At 38.0% G+C, this 13,532-nt stretch overlaps 1 protein-coding gene across 1 annotated transcript; it reads left to right on the top strand.

The window, feature by feature from the left end:
* The first annotated feature begins 3,965 nt into the window (after nucleotides 1-3,965).
* Nucleotides 3,966-12,443, top strand: LOC117789569 (allatostatin-A receptor). The gene is made up of 4 exons (XM_034628601.1): nucleotides 3,966-5,661; nucleotides 8,321-8,599; nucleotides 8,684-8,842; nucleotides 11,862-12,443. The coding sequence occupies exons 1-4, from the start codon at nucleotides 5,035-5,037 to the stop codon at nucleotides 11,955-11,957; spliced, it is 1,161 nt and encodes a 386-aa protein (XP_034484492.1). The 5' UTR covers nucleotides 3,966-5,034; the 3' UTR covers nucleotides 11,958-12,443.
* Nucleotides 12,444-13,532: the final 1,089 nt, after the last annotated feature.

Genomic DNA, 13,532 nt, shown 5'->3' with positions numbered 1-13,532 from the left:
GGTTTCCACTATTACATTATTATCCAAATATTCGAGTACCGAGTATATATTATTGTTTTATGTTATATTTATAAATTTATTTTAAATTATTTAATAAAATAAAGGAATTTGATTTTAAAAATTAAAATAATTTACTTTTATATTAAAACTAAAAGCTAAAAGGAAACAAAATAAATGTAATATATCAATTGAAAACAGTTAATTTGTGATTTTTTGCCAGTGCTACTCAACTAAAAAAATATCAAATTATAGTTCTAAATTTAAAGAGCTAAGATACCCAACTCAATAATTGCCAATAGGGTATAAGAAGCCAGAGGCAGAGATGTCAAAAAAGTTGTCGCGGTTTGTCCGTGCGGAAGTAGCATTTAGTTTAGTTCAGTTTAGTTTAGTTTGGTTTAGTTTAGCTTAGTTTATTTTAGTTTCGTTGCAGTTATGTCTCCGACTGAGACATTTTATTGCGTGTTTGGTCGCTAGTCGTGCACCTGTGAGCTGAAATGTTGCAATTGTTGCATTTGTGGCACTTGCTGTTTCTTTGGCAAATAATAACAGCTGGTGGCAGCAATAAAAGTTTGCAGCACATGAAATGATTTCATTTTTCTACTTTTCTCTATGCTGGCAAGCTAATTGTTTAAACAAAAATGTGTTGCCGACTTAATGACAGCAGTCCTTGACATGTTTTTAGCTTTTAAAAAATATGCACCATCATTGAATAGGACAAGGACGGACCTTAATTATGAGCAGGCAGCAATGGGATAAACTGGGACTGAGACGAGTACTGGACAACAGCGAAGGGGTAGCCTCCTAAAACTTGATTATACATTTGAAGACTCATTTTATTATCTGCATAAATCTTTGCCAAACCCACCGCCAACTTGGCTGTTTACTTTGCACACAGCACAGAGCGAGAACTGAAAAAAAATCCATCATTCAGCGGCGGACCGCATTTAAAATATCTTGATTAAAAAACTAAAAAAAAAGAGAGAAAAGTAGGTGGAAAAGCTCTTCGTAAAATGCTAAAATGAAAGCCAAATGCAAACTCAGCGCGTTTCTAAGTGAGACAGCGCAAAAACAAAAGAAAAATTCGAGGAAAACGAACGCGAAAAATGGAATGAGTTGAGAGAAGTAAAACTTATAAGCCGCAAGCGGAAAACAAAGTTACGGACGAGGCAAGTAAAGGCATGACCAGAAAGCAGGGCGTATTTTAAAAAGGATTTCAAAATTAACGGCCATCAGAAAAGAAAGTCAATTTGAATGATTAAATAGGAAAAGCTGTTCTAAAGTGAACCCTTTTCCCGTTATAACTTCTTTCCATTCCATTCCCGAACATTGTCAGAAATGTCGATTAATGCTGCTGTTAGTGTTGTTTAAGGATTTATCCGGTTTTCTTTTGACAGTTTGCTGCCGATTTACATTTATTAATTCTTTTTGTCCCAAAAAAAAAAAAATGAAAAAAAAGTTTGTGCCCCAAAACCATTTTGCCAACAACAGACTTAATGGATGCAACGCCACTGGCCCAAACTGAAAATGAAATAAAGGAAAATATGACGCCGACAACACAAAAAAGGCGATAATCCATCATTTCGTCCATCTGAATGACAATAGAGTCGACCGGCACAACAAAACAGCAATGACAATGGGATTAAGTTAGGCAAAATTCAGCATTATAATAGCTTAATACTTTAATAACTTAACAACTAATTAATTTTAAGCCTTTCTGGTAAAATTTGTAGGGATTTCATAGCTTAGCATTTTATTAAAAAAAATTCAAATTTTAAAAAATATTTCAAGTGCCGTTACCACTGTGCGACCTTTATTAACACTAGTCTTATTACATTGCCTATCTGTCTATGGCCTGCCTCATGATAATGCAAAAAAGAAGAGAATCTACTGACTCCATCAACATTACAAAGCATTTTTTATGTGAGAATCTGACGAAATGAATGTGTGTATGTGTGTGTGTGTGTGTGAGAGGTGTGTGTCGTCCTTTTGTACCTTGCCGGAACAGCATTTCAATCAAGTCAAAAGTTTTGGCATAATAAAATTGTTTATATAATGTAAAATTACGGCCTGTGAATGGGCGTAGCAGTTAATCTTCAGCGTATTCAAAATCTATTTAATAAAGCTTTCTGTGTGTGTGTTTATGTATGTGTGTGTGCTTGTGTGTTGGAGTGTGGCATGCCTCTTGTCTGTCATTCATTCATTCACAAGTTAATTTATTTGAAGTGTGTTTGCTAAAAAGTTGACTGGCTTTTAATTTTAGCCAGACTATCATTAGCTGTTGCCTTAAGCTAATATAGTTTTGAATAGTGTGAATGTTAATTACGGAATTGGGTACTCGGTTGAGAGTTGAGAGGTCACACATTGTTATGCTTTATGCTCGTTATACAATCAGATTCATAAAAGTTAAAATCGGATTGGCTGCGCTTAATTGTCATGTGATCGAATAATCGCTTCAATTTTTTGATGCCGAAAAGTATGCAATAGGAAATTGGTATATAAAATGTAAGTAGATTCATTTTTGGCATTAAATATTAAAGACTTCATTAAATTCGCAATGCTGCACATTAAATATACATGATTATTACTTTTGCTTTCTGTTGGCAGGCAGGCTGGCTGGCAGGCTCAAGCCGATTCCATTTATTTTGTTTATTCTTTAGTGTTTTTTCATGCGGTGCTTAATACGCATTTAATCTCGTCAAATTGTTGACGCGACGCGACGCGACGTTGGTGGCGTCGTCAGAGGCGCACTGAGGCGTGGCAGCTTCCATCAACGCAATTTTCAGCCTACGCACGCGTCGCCGTCGCAGTCGCCGTCGCAGCTGACGCCGACGTCGCGTCGATGCGGCGACCCGTCTGACCCATCAACTGCAAGTGACAGGTGAATGCCCAGGCATTGCCAATGATGGCCATGTAAATGGGCCGAGACTTAACCGAGTCAGTAGAAACATGCAGCAGCTGTTCGGCTGCCTTGCGGTTCTCTGTGGCGCCCCAAAAGGTGTCCCTGTCGGGTGCGATAAAAGCGCTGTGATAAGCGCCCCCAGACAATAAAAATGGGTTGGTTGTTTGGTTGAGAAAGCGCATTAAACGAATGTATATGGAAAAATGCGCGTGCTGCTGTCTAACACAATTTGTACACAGAAAAGAAAATTCGGGAATTTTGGAATAAAATGAAATCAGTGTCGGAGTAAGTTAATCCCGAAAATTCTGAAACTAAGTACAAAATACTTGATTCAAGCACGATTTTTCATTTGCTCTCAGTACTTATATATTTTTCCGGTGTTTTCTAGGATTTTTATAAGGTAGCTCAATTATTTTATGTATATTTGACTTTTTTTAATGTTGAGTCGTTGCCATTTTATTCGCATAGTGTCTTAACTTATTAATTATAATATTTTGAGTATCTACTTAAAAAATCAGTTATGTTAATCTTTTATTTTGAAACGATTTTTCTTACTGTGTATTTGTTTTTTGTTGTTGTCTCTGTTAGCTGTTAGCTGCTAGCTGATTTCAGCTCTTGGACAAACAGTTAATCAGAGAAATTAAGCAACAGCGTCGTGTCGACGTCACCGTTGATATCCAGCTGTGCCATACAATGTGGCAAAAATTGGCAGCGGGAGCTGAAGTGTAGGTGTAGCTGATGTTGATGCTGTGTCACCCTGGTGACCAAACAACAATAAAAAAAACAACATCTTGATCATGTTGTTGCTGCTGCCATTGTTGCCAACTGCTGCTGAAGCGGCTGCTTGGCCAGCTAAATAAACAAACAACAGGCAACAGCTAACAGCGAACGCTGGCCCAAAGCGCGTGCAAGGCATTGCCTGTCAATGATGATGGGCATGAGTAAGGCAGGCGGCAAGCGGTGGCAACACACACACAAACACACACACATACAGAGTGTGATTGCTGCTGCTGCTGTCGCTGCTGCGAGCGTCGTAGACAGCGAATCTTTTGGGGCACAGTTTAGCCATCAGTTGTGCGCTGGAAACGAACGCGTGCAGTTTGAATTTTTGGATTTCTCAAAAAACACATTAAGCAACAAAAAATATATATTATCAAATTTGTAGACTGTGCGCGCAACATTTATGCGATTTATTTGCAATTCTAGCTGTCTATAGCTAGTAATCAACAAGGACCTGAAACTGATGTCGTTGGCTTGTCAATAAAAGAAAACGTACGAAAGAGCCAAAGAGAGCAAAGACATCATAAGCAATTTATAGTGTGGGTGCAGTTGCCACACAACAACAACAACAACAAGAACAACAAGAACAACAAGAGAAACAACAACAAGGATGTCCACTGCGTGGGTGTGACACGGATTACCTGTGCGTCGCAGTCGCAGTCGACGTCGCAGTCGACGTCAGGCCATTAGGCAAGCGGCCAAGGAATACAGTGAGAAAACTGCTTGTGGTAGTGCGTTGTGCTTGGTAACGGTTTTTGTTGTCTTAACTTGTTACAATTACCGTTTGACTACAGCCGTTATTGTGCTCACCTTCTTTCTGTGGTGCGCGTGTGTGTTTGCGTGTGTGTGTGTGTGTGTGTGCATTGGTGTGGCCCCAAATTGTCCGTTACGCCCGCAACGAACGGTGATTGGATTCGCTACGTGTTGTTTCCTGGTTTCCTTCACTCGGACTCGGACAATGTCGTCGTTGTCGTTGTCGCCGTAATGTTGCTCCCTTTGGATTATTGCGCATGATAATTGAAAAAAACATTTCCTTACATATTTTTTGGTTTACTTTTATTTTTTTTTTTTGTTCTTTGGCATCGCCTTTGTCGCCAAAATCGTTTAATTGGAAATTTGTTATTTGGATTCGGCGAACTGTGAAAATACTACAACTGAACAAACTGTCGCAACAAAGGCATTGCCGAAATTGAAAATGTGCTTCGATTCGTGCCGTCTACTCGCATTGTACTCGGTCTTATTGTGTGACAATAAAAGGAAATGTAATAAGCGTCGGCCAATTAAAAATCAATAGAAAGTGAACAGTAACAGTAAGAAATTAAAAATAAAAAAAAGAAAAATAGAACTACCACAAAATGGATTCAAACTTGGAGGACTTTAGCTGGTTAAACAGCAGCATTGACATCAGCAACATGTACAACATCAGCAATCTTAACAGCAGCAACGACATCAGCAACATCTACAACATCAGCAACATCAGCGACAGCAACAGCTCGGAGAATGCGACAATGTCCTCGTTTTATGCCGATATTGAGGAAATACGAAGTGTCATACGATGGGTGGTGCCAATATTTTTCGGCACCATCGCCATCACAGGATTCTTGGGCAACCTGTTGGTCATCCTGGTTGTGCTGCTCAACAAGAACATGCACTCGACAACGAATCTATTGATTGTGAATCTAGCAGCTGCCGATCTAATGTTTGTCGTACTCTGTGTGCCGTTCACGGGTGTGGATTATGTGTCTGTCATTTGGCCATTTGGCACCATATGGTGTCGGACCGTTCAATATCTGATTGTGGTCACCGCCTATGCCTCGATTTATACGCTCGTCCTCATGTCGGTGGATCGTTTCCTTGCCGTTGTACATCCCATCAGATCGCGTATGCTGCGTACTGAGCATATTACAAAGATTGCCATATTTACACTATGGGCTGTGGTGTTGACCATCTCGATGCCGGTCACCTTTGCGCATGACGTTGAGGTAAGTTTCAGGGTTGTTTCAGAGCTGCTTTTGGGTTGCTTTGTGCTGCCTGCTGTGCCCGAATGTGCTGCGAATAACACAGGCCAGGCAAATTTATTGCTTTCCATCATCGGCACCTCGTTAGATGTCTCGAGACACCGCTCCACGTCAGAGTGGCCCCAAAAGCTTGTTCAGAATTATCGGACTTCGTCAATATCTGCCCACAAGAATCGAATCAGCTTTTGCTTGTTTTGTTTTTATTTTCTCTTTTGTTTAAGTTTATTCTTTTCGCTTGTTCATGTGTTTATATTCCAAATTTTGCTATATTCGGGCGCCTGTTTTGTTTTTGTTACTAATTTGCCATTTTAAATGCATAAATTTTAATTATACAGCTTCTATACACACATATAATTCGGGTGATATGGCCAATGCCAAAAACCCGCTACCAAACTCATGTGCTCTTCATCCGTTTGCAATATGCAATAACCAATTACTTACTATCTATCTATTAAGTTGCCAAAAATTGCTGGATAATTGATCACAGCCAGGCAATTGGCCACGGCACGGCACACGGTGCGTATGATAAATGATGCCAGAAAGACCTTGAAACTGAGCACAATGCGCAGTTGCCGGTTTTATTTGTTACCCTCCTCTCTCACCGCATTGCGTCTTCATTTTCACAATTTTTCCATTTTCCAATTTCGATTAAAGCGCTAATGTTTTTATGATCAATGGCCTAGAGTGCGAAGAACAAGTTAATTGTTTAATAAGTCCCGCTAAATTTGTTTAGATAATGCAATGCCAACAATAAAAGTCGTTTTTAGTTGAAGGTCTACAACTATTTTAGTTATATTTAGCATTAGCCTTGACATGAAGATCACATGATCATTTATTTATTTTATTTTATTGTACATGATGTAAAGCAGTCGTTCAATAAATCTCAAATAAATCGTAAAATAAAAATTTGGTTACAAATTAACAATTAAATTTTATTTAAATTTAAATATATGCTATGAATATATGGTTTAAGAAAATCCAAAACAACTGAAGCGCCATGAGTTGATTTTTTCCGGAATCCCGAATATTTTTTGTCTGTGTAGGCAAAGGTGGAAAAGAGAAGGGGAGGAGGGGGGGTGTCTCCATTCTCTGAGTCGCACGCGTGAAACGCCCACTCATAATCGAATCGAGTCGACTGTAATTAAACGTATCTTATCGCCGTTAGAGTCTTTATCAATGAATCGAATGGACCATTTGCTTTGCAGCTATTGTTGTTGTTGTGGCTGTTAGTGCTATTATTGTGGTGTTATTATTGTAACATGATATTTTATTAAATGCCATTTCACGCTCCTTTTTTCACGCTCGAGCTTTGCTGCGTTTGCTTTGTTGTTTTGCTTGTTATTTGTTATTTGTTTTGCTTTGGCCCCGAGGATTAAGCTGGCAAAATAGCAGCCCAAATTGAATATGTATCGTGTATGTGTGTGTGTGTCGATAACACACACACTCCCACATGTAGACAAACAAAGGCGAAACATGCGATAAAAAGACATAATTAACTCATGTTTGATCAACATGTTAATTAACAGTTTGCTATTAATTATATTCATATTACGTTCCAATGTCTATTGCCTACACACACACACACACATACACACACACACACATGCAAATAGTAATGGCCATAACAGATGTGCGTATCAATATCTAAATATTTTCTATATATACAAAAATGGGGCATATGATGGGGCATTAAATATTGAATCTTGCATGGCATTGATTGACAGCTGTTTATATGATGTTATGTTATCTCATCTTGGCCCACTTGAGTTGGGTCAGTTTCTGTTTATGCCTTTTTTTACACATACAAAAACACTTTGAACAAGAAAATCACATTAAAAGTCAATGTTCAACCGAACTCGAAGACAATTAATTAATTCATAAATTTAAGCATATGGCTTAACATTTGCAGCTGCACTTGTCAATATGGCCATTATCTTGGCCTATTGTTTGTCTATCCCATAAATAAGCAATTTTGTATGCATTTTTGGAAGAGTTTTTAATAGTATTATATATTAACAGAATGTTGCGACGGCGATTGTAAACAAATATTGTAAACAAAAGGCCTGGTAAATATTTTTACGATATGCGAGGCAGTTTATGACCCTACAGAACAGCACAATCTGCAGGGTCAACGAGCGGGGAGGAGGAGATGAGGGGAGTAAAATAGTAAGTGCGTCATGTGAAGGGGCAAACTCAAATATTACCTGTTGTTGTCTGCGACAGTCAGACGGACAGACGCACAGACAGACAGATAGATAGATAGTGAGAGAGCTTGTAGTTATTCAAACTACTTGAACAAGTTGATTTCGGATATACAGTCAGTCAATAAAATGTTTTATAGAAGAAAAAAATAAACATGTTTTATTTCACAAAAAAAAAACTATTGTTGTATTTAAGCCCATTATTTAACCTTTATTTAATAATTAAAAAAAAAGTGATTCAACGCACTTAACTATTTTTTAAAACATTAAAAAAGTGAATTTTTAACTAAGCTAAAAATTATTTGGCTAACTGTATGCTATATGGTTAAATTTATGATTGTTGGGGTCATGAAACTGTCAAACAAATGTTGACATGGCGTATGCGTAATATTGTAATATTGTATTTCGTTTTGCATTGACAGTTTGCCTACAATAACAACACGAACATCACCTGGTCCTTTTGCCGCTTCACCAATAATGATTGGCTGGACTTGTCCACCTATCAGGTGACCTTCTTTATCACCTCCTATCTGCTGCCCCTGATGATCATCAGTGGGCTCTATGTGCGCATGATTATGCGCCTCTGGCATCAAGGAAGCGGAGTACGCATGTCCAAGGAATCTCAACGGGGCAGGAAGAGGGTCACTCGCCTGGTTGTTGTCGTGGTCATCGCCTTTGCCTCCCTCTGGCTGCCTGTGCAGGTGAGTGAAAGACTTAAAGCTTAAATAGAATGTATATAATATAAATACTTACTTAAATACTTACTTACTTACTTTGATTGCCAGCTGATATTGCTACTCAGAGCTCTACAGGTGTATACTTCAACCACCATGCTAAGCGTCATTGTGCAGATTGTGGCACATACAATGGCCTATACCAGCTCCTGCATCAATCCACTGCTTTATGCCTTTCTCTCTGATAATTTCCGCAAGGCTTTCTACAAGGTAAGTCATTGAAGTAGAAGTATTGCCAGGATTTACTCTCATATCTACTGTACTTCAATCTGTACTTCAATTGTTGCCATTCGAGTGCTCAGTCAATACATTCAATGTTGCCAATTGAATCATTTTAAGCGCATTGTTCTTTATGATTTTATCTGTTTTTTATTTTACTTTGTGTCATATTTTTTATAGCTCGCACTCGTATATTAAGTGCCAGCTCTCGACCTAGTTTATACAATTTGATGATTTATAAAGTGGCAAAAATACATTTATTACCAGTATATGAAACTTTCGTTTGGTGTAGCGTTATTTTGAATTCTCTTGTGAAAATGTCAGGTATCTGGCTCGATTGACGACGTTACTAATGTGCTTTTAATTCTTCAAACGTTTCCATCGATAAATCAATTAAATTATTCCAGCTAACGGCAGCACAAGAAAATAAGCTGTATAAAAAATTCGAAAATATTGAAGAAACGCGCACGAATCTGAAACATTTTCAGCCAGTAGGCGGCCTTAATGAGTTAAGTGCGAAAAACGCGCATACGCCGCGTGGGACGCGCCAGAAATTGCGATATAAATACCAAAATTTTACAACCTGAAAAAAGATTCTCAAACAAACAATAAGCAAGAAAAGCTATCAAATTAAATCAAATCAGATCAGATCAGCAACGATATCTATTTTTGGAATTTCTGTAGCGACTTCTCTGCATGGATATTTCATTTTGATTTATTTTACAGTGCGAGTGGAGATGGTAGAGAGATGGGGGAGGTCAGTGCTTAAAAAAATGCGTCACTATTAAAAGCAGATTCATTAAATCCTGAAGGTCTACGGTTATTAAAGCTTTTATGCAAATTCAATGGGTTCGTTGACTGTAAAATGCCCACGATTTCTTCTTTCTCTTTTTTTTTTTTGTGACTGGGACTAAGAAAGACCCAGACTTCTGGCCATATAATACAATACATCGACTCATTCCGATTCAGCTCACTTTCTGCGCGCATTAATTCTTTTGGTCAGCCGCCATTTACATAAGTACGAGTTTAAAAAAATCAAAGAAAAAAAGCAAAGAAAGGAAATAAAACCAAAACCAAATCGAGGCAAATGGACACGCCCCGTGCGTTCGCATACCACAGGGGAAAATGGAAAATGGGTGGTCGACTTTGCTTTACTTACTTTTAATTACTTTAGGGACAAACAGACAGTCTCCGTCTGTCGACACAGTTGGAGTCGTGGAGTTGTCTGTGGGTGCTGCTTGCTTTCGATGGAAAACCATCGATGGCGAGAAACAAGTCCAGCGCATTTGCTGTAACATTTCCTTTCAATCATTTTGTGGCCTTATTTTAATATTTTAATTTGTTTTGTTGTTGTTGTTGTTGTTGTTGGTAGCTTTACCATTTTGGACTGTAAAGTCTTTTTGGTACTTTGCATATAAATTGCGCGCCAAACTGAGCCTGGTCGCTCGGTTGGCGCTAATTGATGTGTTTGTCAAGTCATTAAATTAGATTAATTACATTAATTAAATTGCTGCGTTGCTCGCTTGCTTTTGTTTTTGTTTTTGTTATTGTTTATTGTGCTAGGCGCGTGTATCTACATAGTATATTCCATTCCCCTCTTTTCCCAATCCACTCGTCTCTCTCTCTTTCCTCGCCTCACTTTCAAATCCTCGTCCAGCCAGGTACGAAAACACGTATCGACGTATCAAACTGGCTAATTGCAAAACTGACGGCTCGTCCATTACCAATTAGTCAAACGTATGCAAACGTTTTTTTTTTTTGTTTTCTATTTTCATCACACTGTGTGCATGTGATTTGTGTGGCTGTGTGCGAAATTGAATTACACCAGAACTCTATTTTCGGCTCTAAAAATTTGCTCGAGTTTGTTACTGTGTTATTTGAAAATAAGGAATTCCATAAATAATCGATTTGTGGTGACATTAAGTGATCGATAAATCGCTTTTAATTATTTACAAATTGGTTTTTAGCTATTATTACCTTGTGCCCTTTAATTTTATGAATATGTTGGGCATTTTCGGAATAGATTTGTCTGTCTCTCAATTGAAAACAAAGACTAAGAAAACACAGAAAATATGCTTAATAGTGTAGCTGGCATATATTAACAGCAGTAGAACTAGAAATTTAAATAATTTCATCAATATTAAAAATATGTGTTTTTCTTTGACAAAGAAAATTTTGTATTGTATTTGTATTTAGATAAGCTTAATATGGATTATTCATAAAATAAATATAGCTCTTTTATAACATATATAAGCTTTAGGGTATTAAAATGATTTTTAATTGTAGGGCAGATTTGGCACGTGGCTAAGCCCACGATTATTTGATAATTTTGCTGCAAATTGAAGGCTGTGTGTAAATTTCATAGCTTCACATGCAACGTAATCAAATAATAACCAAAACGTAAATACAACTACACACACACACACACACACTGGCACACACACACTGGCACACACACACTGGCACACATACAATGCCAATGAAAATGGTTTCAAATTCGACGGGGCCAAAAACCGTAACTCATTTCCCTAGAGCGATTGCATGAAAATGCCAGAGTCTGTACTATTGTTGTTGTTGTTGTTATTGCTATACCTATTATTGTTGTTGTTGTTGTTGTTTCTATGATGGCGCACTAATCAACAATTTCGTGGCAGTTCAATCAGAGCGCAAATTCATAAATCATTTATATGCAAACGGCCAACGCAATGGGAGGGAATGGGCCCAGTTAGTATCTGTAGGCATTTCAACACCTCAAACCAGTTAAATAATTGAATATTGAATCAAATCTAATCATTCAAATGCAAAGCCACAGACAGTGGGTTGCCTTGATAGGGGAATTGCCAAAGCATCGACAGGTTCCATTGGAACTGCCGTGCAACCAAACACATCATTAATCAAACATTTTGTGAGTCCCCGGCTCAATTTACTGTCGTTATTTTATGTATTTTTAGCATTAACTTATGCCCGCCAATTCTCTCACTCTCGTTCTGTCTCTCTTTTCTCTCTGCAGGCCATTAACTGTTCGAACCGCTACCAGAATTACACATCCGATTTGCCGCCGCCTCGAAAAACGTCCTGTGGCCGCACCTCCACAACGGGCCTCTAAGCGCCACTTTGGCCACAGCTCCCAACAGCTGGTGACGTTGTGCAGGAACAGCAACAAAATATATGGGTGTATATCCAATCCAAGTGATTGACCAACAACTGCGATGAAGATGTAGATGTAGACAACAAGGAATGGGAACAAAAGCGGGCAGATTGATTGCGATTGCCTTGTGGACGCTTAAAGCGTCTGGTTTGGAAACGTGGCCAACCGGCTAAATACGAGCAATTATAGGCTGAGCATGTGTCGTTAATTAACGGACATGACGCAAATGAAAGGACCAATGTTATCAACAACAACAACAACACCAGCAACAACAAAAACAACGAACTAAAACTTCTATAGAAATCGCTAACAAGGCAAGCGTTTTAAGTCGCGTTGCGCTTTGAGCGCGTTTTGTTAACGCTTAATGTAAGCATACTTCTAGTATAAATAAATATGTATTTATACAGTTAGTCAAGAAAGTGTTGTGACAAAATCAAAAATTTAGACAGTTTCTCAAGCAAAAAATATATATTTTCAACACTTATTTAATTATTTTTGTCTATTGTTCTTAGAAAAAGGAAGTTGATTTTTATTGAACTTAAATATTTTTAAAAATAATTAAACATATAATTAAACATATATGAATTTTTATTTTGTCAAAACACTTTCTTTACTCACGGTAAATATGTACGTATAATCGTAGCTGCAGATATTGATGTATATATGTAAGTAGGCTAATGTAACTGTCTATGGAATTAGTGCTTGTTTGTGAGTGCGCATTGAAGCGACTTAAAGTGTAAACAAAACTCTTAATTGCGCTGCTCTTGCTAATTCAGTGTAAACAATAAAATAAGTAAACAATAAATATTATGGCGAACTTATTGAGTTGTTGATAAGCTAAGCATTCATTCAAAAATTCTAAGCTCAAAAAAAAGAAAAAAAAACCAAGAATAAACTATCTGAAAGCGTATCGAATAATATTCGCTGCTGGCATTTAAATTTCTATGAAGTGATGCGGAAAACGCGAAATTGAAATACTTGTCATGGATATTGCATTGTCCCGCAGGCGTTGCCTGCACAAACACAGAGCCACAAACGCGTACAAGCACACACACATGCATTGCACGCACACACACACACTGAGAGAGAAAAGTCGCCGCATAGTTGAATTTGGTATCGTTGCAAGTTTGGCAGCTCATCGCTGGCTGCGCGTGTGCATTCATTCGTAGTTGCATTCATTTATGCACTCACTCATGCATTTATTTATTCTAATGTCAGAGTCACTTCCTCCTCCCGTTTCAGATGTCCTCTTATTGATACTCAGCTCTCGACTCGTGAGAATCTTGACTTCACTTTAATATTTTGCCTCTGCTTTCTGCTCGCATTTTGACCAACTTTATACACGTTTTGATTGCATTTCGCCCACACCTTGTCACTCTTCTCCACTCCTTACCTATGGCCGGACATAGAAGCTGAATTAATTATGCTGTGTTCGTCTTGTGTTGGGCTTTGCGGGGGTAAAAGAAAATCGAGCTGTGCGCACTTTTGCATAATTTATTCAGTTTTAATAAGCGCCGCGATGTCCAGTGTTGA

Source organism: Drosophila innubila (assembly GCF_004354385.1).
Source record: "Drosophila innubila isolate TH190305 chromosome 3R unlocalized genomic scaffold, UK_Dinn_1.0 2_E_3R, whole genome shotgun sequence".
Classification (NCBI taxonomy): domain Eukaryota; kingdom Metazoa; phylum Arthropoda; class Insecta; order Diptera; family Drosophilidae; genus Drosophila; species Drosophila innubila.
The sequence above is the reverse complement of the archived record's forward strand: the minus strand, read 5'-3'. Positions and strand labels throughout refer to the sequence as shown.

Bases quoted from the DNA above. Each gene is read 5' to 3' on its own strand.
- LOC117789569 (XM_034628601.1), top strand. From the start codon at position 5,035: ATGGATTCAAACTTGGAGGACTTTAGCTGGTTAAACAGCAGCATTGAC. The intron at 5,662-8,320 runs GTAAGTTTCAGG...TTGCATTGACAG, and splicing joins CCTTTGCGCATGACGTTGAG to TTTGCCTACAATAACAACAC. The intron at 8,843-11,861 runs GTAAGTCATTGA...TTCTCTCTGCAG, and splicing joins TCCGCAAGGCTTTCTACAAG to GCCATTAACTGTTCGAACCG.